Source organism: Carassius gibelio, chromosome A5, assembly GCF_023724105.1.
Source record: "Carassius gibelio isolate Cgi1373 ecotype wild population from Czech Republic chromosome A5, carGib1.2-hapl.c, whole genome shotgun sequence".
Lineage (NCBI taxonomy): Eukaryota > Metazoa > Chordata > Actinopteri > Cypriniformes > Cyprinidae > Carassius > Carassius gibelio.
In genome coordinates, this window is record NC_068375.1 from 20,053,483 (window position 1) to 20,078,092 (window position 24,610).

The 24,610-nt window shown below is 36.4% G+C and overlaps 2 protein-coding genes across 2 annotated transcripts in view; one reads left to right on the forward strand and one right to left on the reverse strand.

The window, feature by feature from the left end:
* Positions 1 to 6,633: 6,633 nt before the first annotated feature.
* Positions 6,634 to 11,869, forward strand: si:ch73-337l15.2 (glutathione hydrolase 6). Its single transcript, XM_052592235.1, has 4 exons — positions 6,634 to 6,928; positions 7,985 to 8,346; positions 8,444 to 8,557; positions 9,254 to 11,869. Exons 1-4 carry the CDS (start codon positions 6,681 to 6,683, stop codon positions 10,480 to 10,482), a joined length of 1,953 nt encoding a protein of 650 aa, XP_052448195.1. The 5' UTR covers positions 6,634 to 6,680; the 3' UTR covers positions 10,483 to 11,869.
* Positions 11,870 to 12,713: 844 nt separating this feature from the next.
* The window catches only part of LOC128000105 (transmembrane protein 8B-like), a 111,907-nt gene continuing 100,010 nt past the window's right edge, over positions 12,714 to 24,610 (reverse strand). The window contains exons 9-13 of the mRNA XM_052592236.1: positions 24,405 to 24,547; positions 22,252 to 22,430; positions 21,598 to 21,744; positions 20,202 to 20,318; positions 12,714 to 14,593 (exon numbers count right to left, since the gene is read on the reverse strand). Coding sequence (XP_052448196.1) covers positions 14,258 to 14,593; positions 20,202 to 20,318; positions 21,598 to 21,744; positions 22,252 to 22,430; positions 24,405 to 24,547 — 922 coding nt within the window. The 3' untranslated portion in view covers positions 12,714 to 14,257. The remainder of the gene's footprint in view (positions 14,594 to 20,201; positions 20,319 to 21,597; positions 21,745 to 22,251; positions 22,431 to 24,404; positions 24,548 to 24,610) is intronic.

A 24,610-nucleotide genomic window follows, 5' to 3' on the forward strand; every position in this document is an offset into this window, starting at 1 on the left:
ATCCTTTGTAGCCTTCACATGAGTGTTTTTAGTGAGGAAAGACATTGAGAGGTTAATAGCAAGGCAAAATTTGTGCTCTCCTTGGCTCTGAAAGATTAACCATTAGAGGAATTTGAGAAAATGGGAAGTGGCTAGCAGAGGGAAAAATGCCACAGGGTGCCATGGATCACTTTCCTTTTAATGGCCAGGCATCGCTAAAAGCTTTTCTCCCCCTCCTGATCGTGACTCAAAACATAATTGACCTGTAAGGCCCTTAATGAACATCACATATCACAAGCCTCTGAAATTCTAGCATCTTATCAATGGGCCAAGCAGTCTGCCGGAACGATATTAACGCTCAACAGATGCCTGTTTTGTTGAAGGTCGTGTTCCACAAACCAAACAAGCCCTCGTCATTGATGCATTGAAATTACCTGTGAAACAGACCATTAGGAATAACATGTTTATTTGTACAGTACCTTTTATATCTCCAGTGCTTTCATGGGATATTAAAAAGGGGAGACTGATGAAGGATATAAAAGATAAAAGATTTTAACAGTACACATAAAGAGCATTTTAAATTTTTTATTATTATTATTATTTTCCCCCATAATAGCTCTGTTGAGGAGGGCTGCACTGTTTTGACCAGCTTAGCTAAAACCGGAGCACAATAACCTTTCCACTTGCAGTTCTGCCAGGATTCTTAAGCCGGCGTGAACTGCGAGTTTGTATTGATCGAGTGTCCAGTGCGGCAGACAAGGATGCCCTTTGTGCTCTAATTAGCAAAGGCGTGAAAAATGAGCACTGCTCCAGAGCTGATAAATGCATTTGTCAGAGTCTGACATGCACTGTGTTAACAGAGCTATTTCAGCATAAAATTCTTCCTGGTGGAGTGAGGTCATGATGCTACATACAGGGGTCAGTAACAGGGTGAGAGGAAGATAATAGGTAGCATCCTACTCCTAGGGTTTAAGTGACATGAGCTAATGATGAGTATTAAGTGTTTGAAATAATTATTACGCTGACCTTTGGAATACTGAATTCTGATCAGTCATGGCATTTAGCATTTAGTTGTCCCATGTTTATGTCTCTGGTACCACAACAGACAGTTATGCTCTCTTGTTTCATACAAATGCAATTAAGTATTAATATTACTGTATAGTAATGTTGCAGTCATGCATAATAGCATCATCATGTAAAACTTCACTGATCTAAACATTTAAGAAAATGGCAGGCCTTCACAATAGGTGACATAGATCCCTCAGTGCAGGCAGTGTGATGGGACTCTAATCTCGTGATGGCAGGGGCAGAATCTGAACCAGCCTCCATGTTCTGTTGTGAAGATATCATGGCATCATGCTCTGAGGCTCACATCAAGTGTGGTTGACAGGCTGAGCTGCCAGATAAGAACTGGACAATGGTTTATTCAGTGCGGCGGCCTGAATAAGAGCATGAGAAGTGTGTTATACTCTCTCCCTCTCTTTCCTGGAACACCTGGGTCTTACTGTCCTGCCTGATAATGTGAAAATGATTTATGGAGCAAAAAATGGGCAGTTATCACAGTTGGGTATTAAACTTTGTTTGCTTGTCCATGCTGATTATGATACAAGGAAAAAAATGGCCACATAAATGCTATTCTTTCAGATTTTGATTTTACATTGTATTACTCTGTAACTGCAAGAAATTATCCAATATTTTGGACAAATAACATTATATGAAATACAGTACTGTTATTAATTATTTTGACCCAAAATATGATATGCTTTATACAGATGAACTGAACTTTTCACTGTTTGCATCTCTCAGCTTGTCTGTGTTCACATACTCCAGACTCTATGCATATTGGGAATATTCAGTGACTCTTTTTGCAGGTTACATCATTACGCTAGTAGGTGGTGACAAGTGACAGTTTTTATCGCTTATTAGCTAAAACACTGAATCATTCAAGAACTAATCAATTATGAGTGAGTCATTGATTCATTAACTCAAGTATTTTGTTCAATACACTGATTCATTCAGGAATTAAACAATTATGAGTTATTTATTCATTCATGCACCATGATGCCTCCACAGGTCTGCCTTACATGTGCCAGGACACAATATTGGCCAAAATAATCTTCAGACACGCTGCAGCCAGTCACGATGTGGTGTTGAGGTCTTCATTGATTCTGATTCTGATTTACAAGCAGAGAAACCAGTTCTTTTAAATACACGGATTCATTCAAAATGTCACTGTTGTGAGTTGCTCTGAGATACTCAGCTGTTGATTCGGTATTGGCTTTATTTGTTACTATTTCCACTGGCAAATACAAAGAAAGTAACTACCAATAAAATTGTCACTATAGATATTTCACAGTAATTTTGCTCATGCAGAGTTGCAATTCAGCATCCACACTGATTGTGCATTAAATATTAGTAGTCTGTTCGCTGGAAGAATCATTACAAATTGTTTCAGTGTTGTGGTGTTGTGTGCTAACTCTCAATATTGTATTCCCATTTTCTAGTTGACATTTTTTTTTTTTTATCTCGTTGAGATGGCACTGTTTGTTCTTATAGTGGATACACATTTGTTGCATCTGGAGTTAAATAGTTTAAGAATCAATAGGAAGGTCAATGAAGTATGAAAAGAAGTGCAGTGAAGACCGGGACAGAAATATTGATTTCATTGCATACAGCTATGAGTGGTGTGTCATGAAGTTAATTATGGTGCTCTTTTGCTGGGGTGTGGGGCAAGGTGACTTTATCAATATCCTTCAGCATATTTCCCATCCAGTAAAATCAGCTTCTTATTGAGCGCGAACCCATGAAGCCATCTTATTTCTCACTGAAATGGTACAAAGACTTTCTATTTCCACTGAAAAACAACTGATAAACATCCAAACAACAATAAATGATTATTAAGGCTTGTTTACCCTTAAGGGGAACCAGTTAAACATTTGCATTGCTAAGTAAGTTTGATAGACAAGTCTGTGTCATTTAGTAATTGCTTTGAGACAAAGAACTCTCCCCAAATAAAACTTGAACTGAAATTGAACGACTCTCTGAGGAAATCTTGATAGTTGCAGAATGAAAGGTGATTAACTACTACTTAGAGGTCTGGACAATCTGATTCTAAAGCTTACAATAGTTCTGGGCTGGGATTATACAAAACCTAAGCTTTGTGACAGGTGTAATAATCAGGTGGGTTGAAATACATTTGAGATTGGATTCTTTATAAAATATGGAAATATCCAAAATGATAATTGCTTCACTCATCATTCAAAACCATCTTGCCTCTGACATAATGGGAACCCCAATCTCATGGACTCACAACTGCACTTACAAAAGAGATCCGCCTGCAGTTTGACTTCAGCAAAATGAAACTGCAGATAGCAAGACCATGGTAAGAATGAGATGGAGAAGTACTTCCTGTGAGGTGTCCAATCCGAACAGTAAATGTGAAAACCCACAATGCCAAGTTTTTCAAAAATTTATGTTTAATTTATGTGATTTGCTTTAGTGACAATGTCAAATTGTCTGTTAACTGATAATTCTGTGTATAATGGAGTGTGTGGATTGTTGTGTTGTAGCTTGTGAAAGAATATGGTAAATACTGTATGTGACCTGAATGGGTCAGTGTTCTTTGGTATTCTACAAGGAGGCTTGACATTTTCTTAGTGACTTTATGAGAAAGACGGTTGCAGAATAAAATTTACTCTGCAAAAGAATAAGGTTGTACCATATCAGCACCTAACAAATGTGCTTAAACTGAAAACATACAGTAGGTGCTCGATTGAAAAAATGAATCAAATCTAGGACATCTCTGCTCAGTATGGCCCACTGTATTTGGGCCACTGCTGAAGTTGGAACGAACATGAACTAAATTAAGGGTCACCATCATTTTTGTTTTTACTTTTTTATTTTCTTTATCTATAAGGATATTTTTTAATAGATTAGAATATCAGTTTTGCCTGCAGTGCAACATCCGGCATTTCATTGTTCATAAATATCCTTTTTTTTTTTTTTCTTTTTTTTTTTTTTGTATGCCAAACAGTATTTTATAAAAGATTATATTTTAAATAAATGCTGTTTTATTTATAAAAAAATATTTTTTATAAATAAAACAGCATTTATTTAAATATTTTACAACATTACTGTTTCAAATAAGATACTTCTTTCAAAATAAATAAATTAATGAATAAAATAAATAAACATCAAAACAAATATAACCAATACAACTTGTTTTGTATCTCCCCAATTTGTCAAATTTCAGTTTATATGAGAATAAAAACAGCATTTGATCAAATATTAGTGGGTATAAGGGAAATAGCTGACTAACACCATAAGTCTGTATAAACACAATAACAACCAATTATGTTTACATTGGTCCCTATAGACGTAACATTTTATTGGTTCTGCTACTGCATTAGACTATTAGACTATCTGTCCATACAACAAGTATGTGCTATTTGTTTAAGGAGACTACAATTTCTCACAAATACACTGTAGCCAAAACTCAATCAAACCTTTGTAGTATCAGTCAAAGGATTAAAAAAAAATGCTTTTAAATGCCAAACTGCAAAAAAAAAAAAAAAAAAAAAAAAAAACACGTAACAACCTTTTAGACCTGATTGAGTGGTTTTCAAATAAGCAACCCAAGTTAAAAAAAAAAAAATATATATATATATATATATATATATATATATATATATATATATATATATATATATATATATATATATATATATATATATATATATATACGTATATATATATATATATATATATATATATGTATATATATATATATATATATATATATATATATATATATATATATATATATATATATATACATATATATACCTTATTCCCCATTTGGACCAGTAACATGGAGCTTGCTCCTCTTGACTTACCATATGCATCCAAACAAAGCTTTAGGAGGAACAGCAGGTCAAATCAGCAGGGTTTAAACAGGCCGTTCTGGGCTGTCCATGGGTTACGATACGATAAACTGCTGAGGAGGACTTAAAGTCTATCCAATTAAAAGGGGATACAGAATCCTGACTTCAAGGACCAAAAGCAATTATAAAAACTGACAGTAGCCTATTTATTTATTATTAGATCCACATTCATTCGCCTCATGCCTTTTCTTCCTGCCGTCATTTAACTTGTGAAATACAACTATAAGCTACTTTATCATAGACAGGTGATATATATTTGCAAACGTTTCTGTCACAGGTTTGGAATTTATGCTGCTGGAATGTGTTTGGTGGGCGTTGTTTCTTTGTTTTCAGGCATCTTTGATTCTGTTTCTTTAAATATTCATTATTTTAGAGTTTAGTGTCCTTGTTCTTAGTGATGTCTTTATTCATTTTGCCCTCATTCATTTACCCCCCAGAAATTCATTTTGTTTCATCATCAGTTTTTCTTAAGTTGTCTTGTACATTTAGTAATTGTATCTTTTGTCAAGACACATTCTTCATATTGGTGACTAGTTCTTCCTCATGCTTTCTTGTTTATGGATTCTTGTGGTTTTACTAAATGCTGCATTTAGATCCTCATTCTTGGGACTCATATTACAACCGTATCTTTTGATTTTCTGTTGATATTCAGTTAATTTACAATGCAGCCTTATAGCAAAAGGAATACAATACAATGTTGACTATGCTAAAATGTAAACCCATGGCAAGACAATCACAAAATATACATATGTACAATATACAATATTATACATTAGGAATATGTGTGTCTATAGCACAGTATTCTGTATCCTGTAAAAGCACCAGGCAATGTAAAAAAAAACCTCATAAAGGAACCGCTGCCAGACAGCATATCTTACAAATCACCTAGCTTCAGAGTCTATTCAAACACACATAAAACTGATCAAAAAGATTGTACTCCATGGAAACAACAACAACAACTTTTTTTAGTCTTCTAGTGTGCTGAAACTCAGATCTATATAAAGGTGTATTAGAATACTGATGCAGCTACATGTGGAATAGAGCTGGGCAAGTGATACCTAGAAAATAGAGGGTATAAACAAATAAAGTCATAACCATGTGCATGACATTTAAGACGGTCAGTATTGTTGAGATTCTCAATCTCTCGCTGTATCTCAATATAACAGTGGTTTGCACCATGGTTCCCTTGAAGATGGAGATTTGGAGTCACAGGCTACTTTGAAAGGAATAGTGAGGCTTATGCTCTCAGTTCGTTTCCAGGTCACTGGAACATTGAGAAACGGCACACACTGCTTCACCTTGAACCTGAGCCTTTGTGGACACATCTGACTTTCATAAAACATCTACAAAGCTTTTTTTTTTAATGCAGCTATGTGACATTACGACTGTTTGAGTACAAATCAGGTGTAGTCACATGCTTTACTTCAGTGAATAACCTAATATTTCTGGATTTCTGGTTTTTATTTATTTATTTTAATTGTGCACTGTTTGAATAGACACATTTTAGGCTAAAGGGTATGGCATACAGCAAAAACTACTGGGCATGCGCACATCTATAGGGTTTATATTTTCTCACACTGTAGCCTACAACAATCACTATATTTGCATTATTGTAAGGGGTAATTTAAGGTTGGGGTAGGTGAAGACGTTGATAAAACACAATCTAATAGGTAAAAATGTCAATTTATTTATTTATTTATTTTATTATTATTATTAGCTGTATTCCTTTCTAGCCACAACCACATTTTGGTGAAACAAATGTGTGCCTTGAAACACAATGGATTTGACGTGCACGCCCATCAGTCGTTCTACCTGTCCCGACTGTCAGGACAAACAGGAAGTAGGAGATTTCTAGGTTACTGGATACAATGTTTTAACGACACGGCCAAAATGCACACGGGGAAAATGGTGCAGAGCACTGTTAAATATAAAGTACTAACAAGCGATGTGCAAGATGAAAGGGAAAATTCAGATGAGGACGATGGAATTACGATAGATTTCAACTCGTAAGTGTTAAAATGAAAGTAAAATATGCTTGACGTCTGTTGCGCAAGTTAATTGTCATTTCTAAACAATCCGCTTTAATGTTAAGTGCATTTGCTCTTATGTCGTGGCTGCTTAGTGATGTTGGCGCGACAACAGGTGCTCAAGACGCTGCTAAAAACGCGACGCGACAAGACCGCCTCTAGTGCACACAAACTTGACTGTAATGGGATCTTGCAAGTTTTGCCTGGTCGTGTCGCTTGCAGTGTAGATGTGTTCCGATATAAATGCTCTCAATAATATGCTATATAATATAGATATTCTTGCCAGTGAAGAGTTGTGATCGATTTCCTTTACTAATTTAATAAATAATTATTTAAATTATATTTATCTAGGGTGACCATACGTGCCCCTTTCCACACGCCCTGGCCAGGATTTCTATATTTCCTAAAACATTCAGGTTCTGGCTGTGATTGCGCTGCGCAGACCGATCGGTATGTCATGAAAATCGTATGACATCAAAATGACATTAAACGCTTCAAATCGCTCTCGCGGTATTTTGATTTCATACAACGCTCGGTCTGCGCAGCGCTGCTTCAAGTCGAACCAGTGGCCAATTGCAGAAAGTCACTGTTAAGACTGTATAACTTGTTTCTAGCAGTTAACCAAGTGGAAAACAATCTTACTTTTCAGATTCAAATTAGACCAATATGTTACCAAATTTAAGAGTCTTGAAAATAACAGTAGTAGCTAAGAGGTATAAAACCACTCACTCACTTGCAGGTGATTTTTTATTTACCAACTTTTCAGCACAACAGCGTTGTCAAGGTATCAATTAGTGTAAGGAGAGGTATAAATATACAATTAATCCTAGGTGTGAACAATCAGTTTATCTCAGTCCAACCGACTTTTACTTTCGGGTGAACTATCTGGTTTCCAACTGTGCATTGTATTCTTGTTATCAGCTGCCAGAGTAAAGTGATAAGACGACTGCTGATATACTCAGACTGATTCAGAGCAGCATTAAAGAAAAGCAAAATCTCCTTTATATTTGTGCTTTGTAAATTCTGCCCCTCCAGACTCATCGTTCAGCAAAGAAGAGCAAGAAAAAGAGACACCTGTGTCAGGGTCACTGTGGCTGTGATTCTTCTGGGAATTGTTTTTGGATTTGTGATCTATGAGTGGAATGGCTATTGGCCTGGAGTTGGGGAGCGTCAGGACCTGTCAAATCATCAAGAGACCAACAAGACACACAAGATTTCTGAGGATGAAGAGAGCGACCAGCACGAACACCACCACCACAATGACCATGACCACAACCACGAAGACGGACACGATCATGATCATGCTCTTGAAGATCATGATGATCATGCTCATCATAGTCACACTCATGAGCACAGTCAATCACTGTACCACAATGCTGCTATCATCACAGACTCAGGCAAGTCTCCTTGTATTAATTATTATTATGCAAACCAAATCCGTAAATATGTATCAAACATATTTCAGTGTCTGCTGTGTCATTTCTTTTTTTATAGCAAACTGCTCCAGTATTGGTAAGGAGCTTCTTCAGGAGAGAGGGAATGTGGTCGATGCTGGGATTGCTGCTTTACTCTGCCTAGGAGTTGTTCATCCACACACTGCTGGGTTAGGTCAGTATCAGGCGCTTTTCATCACTTGACTCCTACAAATAAAATGTTTCAGTCTTGGTTGGTTAAAACAAGAAGAACAGTTCTCAGTGCTGTAGTCAAAAGCAGCTCGTTAGAGTTTGAGCCAAGAAAGAGATAAAAAAAATTGTCAAGTCTGAGTCACAAGTCTATGACAAGACCCTGAAAATATGGTCTTGGACTTGACTCAAACATGATCCTCTTTTGGTCTTGGTCTTGACTTGAACTTGATTGACTTGGTCTCGACTACAACACTGCCAGTGTTATTCACATTCATCACTGATTTAGAGATTTATAATTTTTTTTTTTTAGCTATTTCTGAAGCATGATGTAATTTTCTGAAATCTGTGGTTTTAATGTCTAACATCCAATATTCAGTGTCATTCTCCAAAAATACCATGAGCAAGTTTTGTTGAAGTGTTATGCATTTAAAATGGTTCTAACAAGCGGTTTAAAAGTCTCTAGCTGTAGAATAATGTTTATGAAGGGTTATGGTAGAAATTAAGCATGGAAAAAGCCCATTAGTGATATAAGAAAATAATTTGAGCAATTTAGACTCTCAAATGCATAATATTTGTCGTTTATATATATACAACTAATTAGCATCGCATTTGTCTTTCAGAAGGTTGCTAAAAGCATAAATTGATTTATGATTCATTCATGCTTCCCTTTTCTTTCAAGGTGGAGTGTTTTCTGCAATTTTGTACAATCACACTACAAGATCTTTTAAAGCGATACATGACACTTCTCAGAAGCTGCATACATATGGCACTCCCTCATTATTGCAGGGCCTTCAACTGCTGCATTCCAACTACGGGCATTTAGAATGGAGGCGACTTTTTGAGGGCGCCACAAAAGTCGCCAAAGAGGGTTTCCTCATTGATGGAATCCTCTCTAGGGCTTTAGAAACCCACAAGGACAAAATATTCCAGTCAGGACTGTGTGATCTGTTCTGCGATACGGCCGGCCGTGTGAAATCAGAGGGAGAGCGTGTCGCCAACGGGAATCTATCAGACCTTTTGCGGAGCGTCAGCCTAAATACCTCCCATTTCCCAGAAAGCCTGGCCGTAAAATTGGCTCAAGACATTTCTGAAGCAGAGAAACCAGCTTTCCTTGCTGCCGTTCAGGCCGGCAGCGGAGAAATCAATGAGCCCCTTATCGTGGCAAAGGAGAAATACAGCATTCTTTCACCCCCCTACCAGCTCACAGGTGGAATGGTATCCAATATATTAGATCGAGTGCGAGAGCAAAACCTCACTTTTCCGAGACACGGGGATCTCAGTAATGCCTTTGCCTCTTATAATGCTCTCTTCAATTTGGCAAATGAATTCTTCAACACGAGTCAGAGAGAGATATTGACATTAAATACCAAAAGCAGTCATATAGGTGTCCTCGATAGTCACGGCAATTTCATAGTAATCTCCACCTCTCTCAACAGTGCATGGGGATCTGGGAAATACTTACCAAGTAGTGGAGTGATTCTCAATGACTTTACCTCAGACATCACTCAGGAGCCTTATTTTAGTTTTCCTCTAGTGCTAAATATAACTGAAGATGGTGCGGATGATCCTGAGGAGAAGCAGTTTGTTGCTGTGACCGGAGGGCTTTCTGCCCTGCTTCATTCAGTGGTTATTCTGAGAAACCTGGCTGACGATGGACTGTCTGCCTATGAGACTGCAAGCAACCCTCTGCTCCATATAGAGCAGGGGGATGCGGGGTCTCTGTCTGGCTGTATTTCTGGTGTCACAAACAGCTCTGTTGTCTTCCGGTTGCTTTCAGAGGGAGACGGGCCCGTACGGGAGGTGGGTGAATGTTCAGATTGCTTTCTGTCCATGCTGCTGCAACTGAGAGCAGAACATGTAGGAGCCTACGGAGCCCCTGCTACTGAGGTCCATGCTGATGGATACTAATGCAAAAAAAAGGTCAATAGTGGCATATCATGTAAAAATGATACTTTATGCACTTTTAGAGCATTGCACTCATACCACACATGACTTACGTTATGTTCAGCCTATCAGTACTGGGAATTACATGTATGTGAATGTAATTTTTGTTTGTGCTAAAAATATTTTACTGGTGATTTAAAAGACAGCCTTTTTTGATTGTTTTCTTTTCAAAGTAATTCTTCATCTGTTTTTCCACAAGCAAGCTATATCTTAAACATTCTATCCTTTTCTAGAAGCGGCTTGTTGTTGAGATGTCTTTTGTGTAATTTTTTTGTTAAATCTTATGAATCATAGCCTATGCAATACGCACAGACCGTAACAGGTGAAATGATTTGTTGAACCTTATGAGTGAAGGAATGCCGCTTTATAACATTGTTTTATTACAAATATTTTTATGTAGTTTTATACCTTTTTATAATGATTGACTAGTGTGTATGTTAAGGTTATTTGCTTCTGGACTTGCTTGTCAGAATTATGTGTTTACTTAGATGAATTAATCTTAGATGTTTATGATTTGTTTATGAAAGCTTCATTCTTTTGCTGTTTATAAAAATCTCAAAAACGTGACTGCAGTTTTGTATGAATTCGTACAATGTGAATCGTATGGAATTTTAGGGAGAAAAAAAGGTCCACTCCCAGTGAAATCCTATGAAAATGCATGAATGAGATTTTATGAATTCATACAAATTCACAACCAATTCGATTAAAAATTAGTTATGAATTGCAATGATAGTGCATTTTTTTAATAGATCTGTTTTGCACAGAGAGCAGCTGGAATTTTGTGCTGATGCAAAATATCTCACCGCTGCTGAAGCTGATTTTGTGATTTTTAAAAATAATCTGGTGGTCTGTCTTCATTGTGCTGATTTACTGCACTGTCAGTTTTGATTTGAGTCAGATTGCTGTTCCCCTCATCCTTTGCATTGTGAAGCCAGGAATTATGGGAAGAATACATCAAGACTCCCCCATTTTTGTTTCAGAATCTTGCATTATTGCTTAAAGCTGGAATGTGTACATTTTCTGATTTATCATCTTTTTTTGCAATTCTGTTTGATGTCGGGAAAGGAATTATAGACTTTGTATGTTAATGTCTGCTAAAACCACTAGTTTCTTTATCATTACTACTAAAATAACAGCACACGGATGTGGAACGCACAAAATATGAGAGAAACCTGCACTGAGAGAAAATGCACTGATGCCAAAAATGCTTGAATCCCAAAAATGTAAATTATGAATAGAAACACTGCTTTAAAGAAACAATGAACCTTTGATGTTTCACTGGTGAAACATTTAAAATGACTTTATTCCTACTGTATGTCTTGAATTGACTGCATTAAACTGCTTTCCAGTTTTTCCAGAATGTTAGTCATGTTTCCTGTTCAACCACTATTCTTCATGTTTCTGAGTGGGTGTCGGGCTTAAGTGTTGCTCATTCATTGGACTAATTCATGTGCTGTCATTCTGCCCTCAGTGGCTGCAAACACATTTATATGCTTATCTTAATTAAAACATGTTACGCTGCTCCTCCCATTTGCAATGCTGCATCCAGGCTGCTGTCAGTGCAGACTCTGGGCCACTTCCTTTACTGTATAGATACTCAGACATTAGATCATGATTTTAATACCATGTTCTAATTTCACTGAAAATTGTGGCACAGTTAATTGCCCTTTTGTGAATCGAAAATGATTTTAAATGAGTGAAATAAATGGTTTTCATTAACATTAACCTACTCTATCTAGAAACCACCACCAATCTCGCCGTGTCCCCCATCTCAGCGTGACATCTCTCATCCATTCCCATTTTTACTAGAAAATATGCACAAGATTGCTCCAACACATGACAGAGCCTTAGCAATTCTGTTGTGTGAGGAGAAATGAGCATAGTGCCCATTGGCAAAAGGCTACATATCGACACAAACCACTAAATAACACAAGAAAGATCAAGTTTAGAGAGATTGTTCAAAAGTGACAGCATAGACATTACATTGTTTAAAAGTTTCTATTTCAGATTAATGTTAACTTTTAAACTTTCTGTTCTTCAAAGAATCCTGTTCACTGTTTCCACAAAAAAATTATATATATATATATATATATATTCTAAAAGATCATGTGACATTGAAGGCTGCTGAAAATTCAGCTTTGCCATCATTGGAATACATTACATTTAAAAAATATATATATATAAAAAAAAGAAACTGGCTATTTTATATTTTATTAATATTTCAAAATTTGACTTCATTTTTGATCAAATAAATACAGCCTTGGTGTGCATGAAAGACTGCTTTAAAAACATTAAAAAAAAAAAAAAAAAATCAACCCCAAACCCTTTTGTTTGTTTCTGAGTCATGAAAAGTCATGACAGGCTGTAAATAATATTTTCTTTTCAGTAACTTTGCCTGCATTAGGATGATGATATCAATGATTTAATTTCAGGCGTAATCACTGGATGTACTTTCAATTAAAAGGGGCTACGTGGTTCAGCAAATTGCACAAATGTTCACTTTGTAGTACAATGAGAAGTATTCATTAATAAGTAGCATGACACGACACCTGATTCGTCCGTAGTAAAAGGTGGAAATGGACATTGTATCACTGTCTGACATCAAGACAGAAAAATATTCTTTAAGCTCAAGTGCTGTTTAAGACTGATATGAAAGCACATATGCAGGGTACAGAGATAGTGTAGTCATTAAATGAATGCAGATGGGAACATCCTACAGGTCAAAGGTTAATGTTCTTATAAGCATCCTCATAACAACTGACATACAGAGGATGATGTCATGAAATGAATTTAGGAGGAAATTATTTACTTAAAAATGAGGTTTTGATTCCCAGAGGCCCCTACTAGTTTCTTCAACAATATTGAAGGAAGAACACACTCGTGTGCCAATTTCAAGAAATAACACATTCGTTTTAAATAGAACCAAAAAAGATCCGATTTGATACCAAAAAAATAAAACGTTTATTTGTTATCATTAGCTTTTGCTTCAAAATGTCTTGCTCTGATCCTCGCTAGGTAAATACAACAGGAAAAATGAGGTTATTTATCTGAGGTTTCATATTAAAACCTGGTCTTGGCAATGGACACTTACCTAAACCAACTATAAATCGACAATCAGTTATGCTGCAAAGGCAATACAATGCAATCCAAAGTACAATCAGACGTTCCACTGAAAACAACTATACTATATATATATGTACACATTGTGACTGGATCATAACTATACTTATATTTAAAAAATGTACAGTATCACATTTTTGTGTCTCAGTGCAAAAGATGTTTAGAAAAAAAAAGTGCCCTTAATACATCCAGATAATCTTCTTCCTTTGCATCCTCTAAACACAATAAAACATTTGGTCATTTGAGTGCCAGAAAACAATGAATAAATTACTTGACACATTTTTCAATTTTACAGTCACTGTCAAGTAGCAGCAGAAAAATCAGCTCAGATGGTTTAAATAATGCACTAACAACAGTGCATCGGTGTACTGACACAAACCATTCCCAGATACGAACAATGCAAACAATATTATTAACAATAATAGCAATTCAAATAACAATGACAAAAAACTTGTACGTATATGCATGTGTGTGTGTGTGTGTGTGTACGCGTGCGTTTTTTTTTCAGTCAAAAGTTATTTACAGTGCATCAGTAAGTTCTCTGGCTTTGTTTTCCATGTTTTTTTATTCCAAAGGAAGAATAAGAAAGGCAAATAAAAGTCCATGTTGCTAAACATCATCAGCTGGTGCATATGCTGTTGATGGTAATGATCGCTGGGTCCACCAGTCCCATCTCCTCGTGCTCGTTCACACAGAGCTGGTAGCCACAGCCGCGCCGGCGCTTCAGGGGAGTGACTTTAACGTCAGGTTTGGCACGAGGCGGCAGAAGGAAGCCGACGCTCCCAGCGATGAGCATGTGCCAGATGCTGTGGATGTAGAAGTAGTTCTCCTCCGTTTCCACAAAGGCGTATAAGGCCACCGCTGACGTGGCAATGGTGGTGCCAGGGAACAGGAAAAAGACCCAGCGCTTCCAGGTCGGCGGGTAACAGCGGCGCCGGCGGATGGTGCGCACAGTCTGAGGAACAGGAGAGCAGGAGACAAAGCCAGTCATGAATAAATCAGCATGGTTTAATTAATGAGACATATGGACCAACATGTTTCACCAGTTATGGTCATCTCAAAGACCTAACTTCACCATTAAAGTACAGATAACTGGTTGCAGCAAATTATTAAAGTATCACTGTTTACTTCAAACTAATTATAACCTTTTAAATGGATTAAAACTGAGATTATACTGCACATAAAAGTATTATTCTGGGTCAGTTACTGAACAAAAGACTTCTGTGAACCCATTTCTGCCACTGCTTTGGTAAAACTTAACTGTGACATTAAAAAAGTCCTAGTTATTACGAACAAGTTTAATTTAGATGCTAAGCCATAATTATGGGGGGGGGGGGGATTAAAATTATGAGCTAAAATGAAAGTTTATTTTTTTTTTATCTCTATCTTAACTTTAATTTTTTTTTATGTCATAATTAGGACTTTTTGTTTCATAATTTCAACTTTTCCCTCCAACTCAACCACTGACCAAAAGAAGGCTTACTGATCCAAATATAACTGTTTTCACAGTTTTTTAAACACTCTTTTTTACTTACAATAATAATAATAATACTAATTATAATAATATAATAAGACACATGTTTTTGTTGTGGAAGTTGTACTCAAAATCCAGCTGGCTCAGATATCTGAGCTGGCCCCATTAGATTTAATGGCCATGATGCTTCTGCAGACCCATAAAGATGCTCTGATACACACGAGCTGCTGCTATTAGAGCTAGATCCGAACGCACACAGTTGTAAAGTTGGGCATACAATTTACAGACTTCTTAGAAATTCAATTCTCCAGCACGTAGGGATCCTGATATTTATGAAGCCTGTAAAGCACGCTGTCCTCCCACACCTCACACCACACACACTCTTCACACCACTCATGCTCCTACTAATGCCATTGCACGGTGTTCATCTATCAGCTGAGTGCAGAGAAACACTGTTTAACAGATGCGTAACAGTACAGATTAACAGATGCAAACTCTGCGGTTAGAACTGGAGAGACTCTTTTGCACAATTGTCATCTAGTCTGCATCTAGTGTCCATCAGACTTACTCTACCTCCTATAGATGTTCCCCAAGTCATTATTAACCCTCCACCTGTCCTGACAATGTAGAGGGAATGAAATACTGTGCTTTTCTCCCTGTCTGTCATGACATTTCAATTATAATGTTCCATTAGTTGACAAAATGTAGACTAGAAGTTTGCCCCAGGTTACAATTTTATAGCCACGGCATTAATTTTAACTGTGAAAAACTGTCCTGTGCAGCTGAGGGAATATACAATAGGAGTTCTAGCACACACTCAAAGCTGATGTTTAATATCCTACGACAGTACAGCAAGCCACAGGATTGAAAGCAAGGGGCCGGAATGACCGAGACACTTTAAATCTCACGCTTCTACATCGTTACTGCTGTCAAGCATGTGCAGCAGTCAAGCAAACACACACACACACACACACACACACACACACACACACTCAGGTGACTGCTGATGACTCAATCACATTTCTGCTGCATATAGGAAGCTCCGAGTCCTCCAAGACATCGCAAATCTCATATTCCCTCTGATTACTGATTCAACTCCAGCTTTTGCCTTTTGCTTTTTTCTGTGCAAGTTCAAAACGGACGTTACTAAAGTTTGTTAAACTTTATAACTGCTTAGGAATTCAATTTCTTGTCATATGTTTACAGTGTATGCAAATATCAGTATCATTATGAGTTTATAATGAGTTCTACAGCTTAAACAATTATGAGAAAGAAACATCCTTCCCTCGTGTCAACATCTCCCCACACATCAAGCTCCGAGCACATAACAGGTGCATGTTGCAAAAGGACAGAATGGAAAATGGATGAGTTCTAAACATGACACTCAAGTGATTGGCCTAGTCTGAGCCTGAACTTAAACTTCCCACACAACAACAAAACAACGCTTCATATTGGTGTACACCATGTATACGCATACTGTTTATTGATGAGGATTATTCTCAAAATGTTCTTGGCTCCCACATGTTCCTTTTGACTCACTGAAATTGATTCTCATTTATATTTCACATTATAAGGCTGCTGTTTTGACAGTAGGGTTGGAATCCGACACCCACGGTCCTGACCACATCCTCATACAGCACAGGCTGCTCCTGAGATGAATCACAATTATTTAACCACCTCTGAGGGCTACGCACTAATACATTCCAAAGAATTCATCAGTCAAGCAGGATATGCCTTCAGATATTGATTGGATGACGCATGAATCAATGATGCCTGGACACAAGCTGCACAAGTGCTTCACACTTCAAATCGGGTTAGCATGCTTTTGGAGCACTGAGATGCCACAATCTATGAAAGCTAAATGTATTACTGGCCCACAAGCTACTTAGCATAATTGTTTATGTTTTCAGCAGTTATTTATCATTTTGTCTGTGAGATGCTGCATCATGCATGAAGCTCAGTCAATATAATCACATCACAGAATACAAGCTTATTAACTAGATTCTAGTTAGCATGGTTCAGTTAAAGTAGCCCCTGTAATTACGCCATCTGGCCAAAAAGAGTATCTATCTCCATTTAAGCCATTCAAAAATGTATGTATTCTGACAAAACACAATTCGTCCAGTCAACCTATAAATCATCACAGTTGTTATTGTTAAATAAAACTAAAACTGTTAAAGATCATTTTCTTTATTGAAATGAAGCCATAATAAAATGAATATGACTATTAGATGGAAACATAAACTTAAAAAATTAATCAAAATAAAATTGAAATGTTGCATTGGCAACTAAGTGAAATGATCTAAGTTGAAGTCCTAAAGTTTTTACCATTTAAAACTGAAATAAAAATACATTTAAGCTAAATAGAAAAAGTCAAAAATAAAACAAAAATAAATACAATTCAATTCAAAATACTAATTCATAATATAAATAAATACTACAAATATATATGTTTATATATAAAACAATTCTACAAAGTAGAAGTTTATACCCATACCTGATTCTGTAGATTTTTAAAAGGATAAAATAGATGAAAATTATGTTTTTCCCAATACGCTGTTTTATATATTCACAAGAAGTATGTCTGTCTGCAATTATAATAAAAAATAAAGAATTGTGTCATTTGATACTTCATGTAGTATTACGGGCCTCCCATGCAAATTCCTAAAATCATATCAAATCATAAACATTTCATATTAATTTTACATCATATAATTTCTGTTTAAAATCTGTCAAAACACTTCCCAGATATTCAGAGATTTTAGAAAGCGTTGAGTTGTTGAAGCTCATAATAATAAACTACATGAATCATTTATCAGTGTGTATGAAACGGAGCCATGGGAGGTCACCACAGAGAAAAAAAATAAAATAACTACTTAGAAACAAAAAAAAAGTTCTGACATAGATCACGTTTTAGAAATGTTCATTAATGCAGAGGATTTCAAAGGTTTCTCATCCTTCCCCTCAAAATGCCATTTCATGTGCCTTTATTACTTTGTAGGCACTATCCCAAGCATTATTGTATTGTAAAAATAAAATGTGTATTCCTCTAGCAGGTGTAATTAGATTTTAGAATTCAAACTGTGTCTGTTATTGGATTTAACAAATGAAACTCAAACCTCACTGTAAGGGTGAGAGAGAAGACCCATCCAGACAATGTGTTTCTCTTTCTCTCCGTCTATGAATTCTGCTGTGTCTCTTTAGAGAGCAACAACAGTGTTCTGGAAGTAACAATCCCATTCATTTTCCAAAGAAATTGATTTTTAACATTAACCATTCAAGAAGATGGACCTACAACGAATTCAGATTTCCCCCCCTCTTTTTTATTTTCATGTTCTTCATTTAATAAAAAGAAATAATAATAATAATAATAATAATAACAGATGAACATTGATTATTACTTCAAATTGGCCATTATGACTGTTGTAATTTATGGATTACAGAATATAATGATAAACTGCAGTGTAAACAAATTGTGTGGATGTAGCATGTCACAACTTTTTCCTCGGTGCTAGAAAAGATGTGAGAATCACACATTGGGACGCTTTGTACTGTGTTTGCGTAGGCTTGGGGAGCTTTGAAATGGAGGTGTCAACTGACATGTTTTAACTGCAAAGTCATTATGTGCCATGGAGATGATAGACGTGTGTATTTGTTTGCAAGAACATTTCAGCCTATTCAGGGATTTAGTCTGTAGTGCTTATATTAAAAGTGTTTGTAGTACTATGTTAATGATAGTTATTTAAATAATGAGATTAAATAATATTTCAACACTATTCTTTGCTTCACCAGTTGTCATTAATGTGTTAACTTGCATCAAAAAAACACGTTTTAGTGTAGCAAATATGTAACACCTCCAAACCAAAATAACAAAACATTTCTTTAATTCAGTTCAGATGTGATTTTTCTCATTCTGTTCTGTTAGCAGCATTGTTAGTGCCTTCAGATGTGAGTTCAGGTCAAAGGATGAAGATAAGATCTCTGCTTGTTGAACATTTGCTATTCTCTGTCATTATTTTTCTCACGCAATACAGTATATCTTTGTAGCTGCAGTAGTAGTTTGCTGGCTCCTCTTCTCTCTGCATATATATCCACCAGCACATTCGACTCAAGGGAGGACGTGCTTCTCTTACTCAACTATAATTTGCCAGAGGCTCTGGCAAAGGCTTTTCCTTGTCCAACACCCATTATTTTTTTATCATCTCACTTCAGGAAAGCAGTGTGGTTGCTTGAGGAATTAGCATAAAGTACAAGCTGTCTGGTAAAACTGACAGAACGGAGAAACTTTTAAAACCACGCTATGCTAATGCGCAGATAAATGCAGCCTTGAACGAGGGGGTACGAGCTGGACCAGGTAACACGAAATGCCTTCATAAATTATACACATTCAAAAGGTGCTTTGTTGTCACTCAACAGTCAAAGAAAAAATAGCGCTGGCATTTAACTGCCAGGTCCATCAGACTGACAGAACAAGGTTATGTTTGGACACACAGGCACATTGCTTTATTTTTATTTTATTTTTGTATTATGTTTATGAACAATCATAAAATGTACTTTATCCAGATGCAAAGCTGAAAATTTTAGATTTTCCCATAAAAAAACAAAGAAAAACAAAAAAAACAAAGTTGGTTAAATATCTTTTGGCAAAGCTTTGAGACCAACTGGACCAGCTAAGACCTGCTTAAACCAGCTGGAAGAGCACCTAGCTGTCCAGTTAAATTATTTAAAAGCCTCCTTTGCTAGGGTGGAGGATCAGTTAGACCATTTGAAGAGAAACCTAAACCAGCTAAGGCATTGATAAACCAGCTAGAAGATTCACTGCCAGCTTAAAACCTGCTTGGCTACACTGGAAGACCTACTAGACCAGCTAAGACCAACATAAATCATACTATTATAGACTTGCACGCTAGCATTTTCTGGTTAACACCAGTAGTTTTCACCACATAATCACCACAACTCCAACATCTGTTCATTTTTATGCTCTGAGCCATGTCTAGTATAACTGTAATCCATTTTATTGATATATTAAACATCTAATAAGGATGCATTACAGTCCTAAACATCAATGCAAGTGCACAAAACTACTTACCCAGGCGATGGCCATGATGCCTAAAGCAAAAAGACTGGGGCCCAGAAGGTTCCACAGGCCATGGCGGTCCAGCTGTAAGGCCATTGATAGAGCCATCGCCCCCAGCAAGTACAGCACCTGGTAGGAGAGTGGCAAAGAGGAAAAAGATTATTCCAAACATCGAAAACCCATCATGTCTAGAGATGATGCCCAGTCCAATTAGGACCATCTTGCATTGGCTACCCTCTGTCAGACAGACTGTAAGTAAAGAGAGGTGGTGCTAAAAATGTTTCTCTCACTCTCTTCCCTTCCCTCCTAAAGTTCAGAACTGTGGTGAGATGATTAGTGTCTGCAAACTGCAGTACTCAGCAAAACACATTCACAGGCGTGCACATGCAATCACCGAACGCATATAGAAGCTCTCTTTTTTTTTGTTCTTTCCATTAGACGCTTCCATCACAAAAAGTAGTCCTCTCGCTCTCTGATTCTAAATGACTCAAACCTAAAGTTAATCACATTCTTACTGTCTTTCTTCCTGTGCTCCTTTCCTTAAAGCCCACTCTTTCGCTCTGCAGTTGAGCAGCTGAAGACAGAGAGTATGCACACACACGCACCTGAAAGTGTCCACCTATATTTAGTCAGCTCCACAGCAAAATGTCACCATCATTATGGCAGCACATGACAGACTGCTGACATTCGTGTATTTACACTCTGTGTAAGCGCTTTACTGAGGTGGACAAAATTTCTGCTCTCTTGCACATCTTGGAAAGCTCTTTTCTTGGCAATATAGTCCATGAAAAACTACTGGCCTCTACGAATCATACAAAATGAATTTATAGAAATTGATGACACAAGAAATCTCCAGTGTTTCTGGGCCCCAGGGCCTTCATTTGTAATTTTAACTATCAGATTGTGGTACTTATATACAGTGGCCCTAAAAAGACAATTTTGGTCATATACACTCCTTTTCAAAACTTTGAGGTCAGTAAGATTTTTTAAGGAGTCTCTTATGCTCATCAAGGCTACCTTTTTTAATTAAAATATACAGTAAAAGCAGTAATATTGTCAATTATTATTGCAAAAAAAAAAATAAAAAAAAATTAAAAAGTAATGTATTGTGATGGAAAACTGATTTTTCAGCAGTCTTAAACCTCACCTGATTGCCCAGAAATCATTCTAATATGCTGATTTGGTGCTCAAGGAATATTTCTCATTATTATCAATGTCGAAAACAGTTAAATTAAGTTAAATTAAATTTCAACTTGGTTGGATTTTATTTTTTTCTTCTTTATTCAATGCAAACGCAAATGTTTTGAGCTCACTGAATATTATCCACACTTTGGAAGCACAGAGAGAAAAACCACAAGGTTTATGGAAATGTAATGTGTTTTGAGTCTTGAATCGGAGTGATTTTTACCTGTTTGATAATGGATTTGAGTCTGGCCATGGCGATGACAGTGACCCATACAGACATGAGCGAGCCGAGGAAGTCACAGAACTGCAGCACGTCATACTCCATGATGCAGAAGACCACAATGCCTGGCTGGTCACAGGCATGATAAAACTGTTCAGGGGGAAAGAAGAAAACGAAAGGTCAGAGGAAGCAAGAATCAAATATGACACTCTGACGTGTCACTGGTTCTGGTCACTGATATGCTGAAATAGGACTCATGAATGGTTTGTGAGATAGTCAGCAGGATTTCAAGCACTTATTGCATTAATTAGAAATATCTGTTCAATACAGAAGCAAAACAGAATGCAAATCTAATATAAACTGTAAAGTATACAACTGTGTTAGTTCCAGTTCTTTAATCTGACTGGTTTGTTCATTTAATTTACAAGTTACAATTGCTTTGAACATACCTCATTCAGTCAGAATTTAGAATTATGATTATTCCTTTTTATTATTATTTTTTTTTTTTTTTTGAAGCTATACATTTCGTTATTTCATTTTAGGTGATTCATGATGACAGAGGTATATTACCTGCTAATGTCAACATGCGACTAGCAACTGAAATATTTATTCAAACCCCATTTTGGGTATATGTTTTTGATAGGTCTTCAAACTCACAGTGGAAAAGAACATGGTGAAAATATAGACAGACGCCTCCAGTAGGTAATGACTGCGGATGGCGATGGTCACAGGTGGGACGAACATCAGGTTGCTGAGGCACAGAAGGAGAGTTGAGAGCAGCTGGAAGCCGTATGAGTACGCCTCTGTGTTGTCCGTGCAACCCCAGCCATCCCAACCTAGAAAAGCACACATGCGTTGCTGAAAAAAAATGGTCCTCATGGTACTCATTCAAAATGGCCTCGAAAGAGATTGTTTAAACATGTATCTTGAATGTTTCAATCCCAGTTCACTGTAATAACATGAAAAAGAATGTGGAAAACATGTAGTCAAAATGGATTTTACGTTCTGCATAAGAAAGAGAGTTTGAAATGACATGAAGGTGAGTAAATGATGACTGAAAGAATTTCAATTTTTGGGTGCACCATCCCTTTGAAAGTATGTATACTGCTGTGCAACATTTGGGGTCAGTAAGGTTATTATTTTTTTTTTTTTTTTTGTAGTAAGAATGGACTCAAAAGTGGTTAAAAAGGAGTTCTTATCATTTAGATTTATTTGAAGATACTTTTCATTAAAGAATCCTGATAAAACACATGCATCAGTCATCATATTGTTTTCAGCATTGATAATAATAACAAAAGTTTCTTGAACAGCAAATCAGCATATTACAGTGATTTCTGAAGTATCATGTGATATTGAAGACTGGAGTAATGACGGCTAAAAATTCAGTTTTGCCATCAAAGGAATAAATTAAATTTTTTAAATATTTTAAATGGCAATAATATTTCATAATAATACTGTTTTTACTGTATTGCAGCTTCAAACGTCTTTCAATAGCATAAAAAAAAATCTTACTAACCCCACATTTTTGAAAGGTAGTGTATGTAAAATTTACTAGGTCTGTATCCGCAAAGCAAAGCAAGCAAGCAAAAAACTAATAAATAAACCACACACATTGGCAATGCATGTAAAACTAACAATATAAATAAATACAAAATTAAAAGAAAACACAGAAATACACATGTACTTTTTCGTTCACACACACATTCTGCTCTTCATTCTCTCAGTTGTTGTAAACAGCTTCATAAATATAGATTGGATTCAGGCAGCCTACTGTTATATAAACACCATGAAGGAAATAGATGTACTGCACCTCTAACCTCTCATAGTAAATGCCAGGAAACATACCACAGATCTCTCTGATTATGAAGCCTTAATTAGCCAAACCACAAACAAAAATCCTCAAAGGCATGTAGTGATTGAAGTCTCGCTGAGTGTCGACAGAGATGGTCAATTGAGCTTTACCAGACACTCAAGAAGAGAGAAAAGCTTTGCATGCGTGCTGTATCAGAGCACTCAGCTGTGTGCCAGAAAACATTCATTAAAAGGGTAAATTTGTCTATGCTAATGACAAAAGAAACTATGGGTAGGAATCCAGGGGGAGAGGGGAAACGAGGCACCAGAGCTTTATAATGGTGCTGTAATTGAGAGGTTGTGATTAGCATATTTCTCTGGATCATCAAATGTCCTCTAATTAAAAACCACTTGATTTGTGATCTCATAGTTATAGAGCGACATGATTGCCGCATGCGTAACTGAACCATTCAACATGCCAATTAACTTTGATTGGCATCTGACAGTAGAGGGGGAAAAAAATAATAACTGGAATTATAAAATATTACTGTGATTATCATCATATTAACTGCAAGGTTGATAACACCCTGGGGAGAGGGATAGACTTGTTCACTTAGTTAAAAGACACTTCAATCAAAAGTGACAATAAAAACAAAATGTTTTTATTTCAAATCCATAGAACAATTTATATAAAATATACTGTAACTTTCTAACTGTTATCTTAAACTTTTTACATTTTTTTTTTTAATTATGAAGAAAAAAATAATAATTTTACTGTAATTATATTTTAAAGTACATTTCCTAAATCAGTGCAGCCTTGGTGCATACATATTATCTGGTATATATGAACTGATTCTTAAATTCTTCTGCCTTTAAAACCGTAAATGAACACTACGAAACAGTCACTTTATTACACATGGCAGAAAATTCAAAGACAATGCATTTAATTCTTCTAAAAACTATGACTGATTTACAACAATGGTTTTACATAAGAGAACACATGGGTTTTGAGTGCTCACCTGCTTTACACTCGCAGGCAGCATACAGGTAGTTGTTGGTGCGCAGGAGTTTGCACTGGCCATAGATGCCACAGTCATTGATGCAGGGGGTCAGGAAAGAGCGAAGGTACACCTCAGCTGTTACATTAGTACACATTTCAAACCTATACAAGAACATGGAGATGATAAGAAACAAGAGGAAACTGGAATTGTAGGAAATGATGCTT

What these genes read in the sequence shown, in the direction of transcription:
- si:ch73-337l15.2 (XM_052592235.1), top strand. Translation starts at nt 6,681, where the DNA reads ATGTGTGCCTTGAAACACAATGGATTTGACGTGCACGCCCATCAGTCG. An exon ending in ATTACGATAGATTTCAACTC is followed by an intron (nt 6,929 to 7,984) that starts GTAAGTGTTAAA and finishes CTGCCCCTCCAG; the next exon opens with ACTCATCGTTCAGCAAAGAA. An exon ending in TCCACACACTGCTGGGTTAG is followed by an intron (nt 8,558 to 9,253) that starts GTCAGTATCAGG and finishes TTTTCTTTCAAG; the next exon opens with GTGGAGTGTTTTCTGCAATT.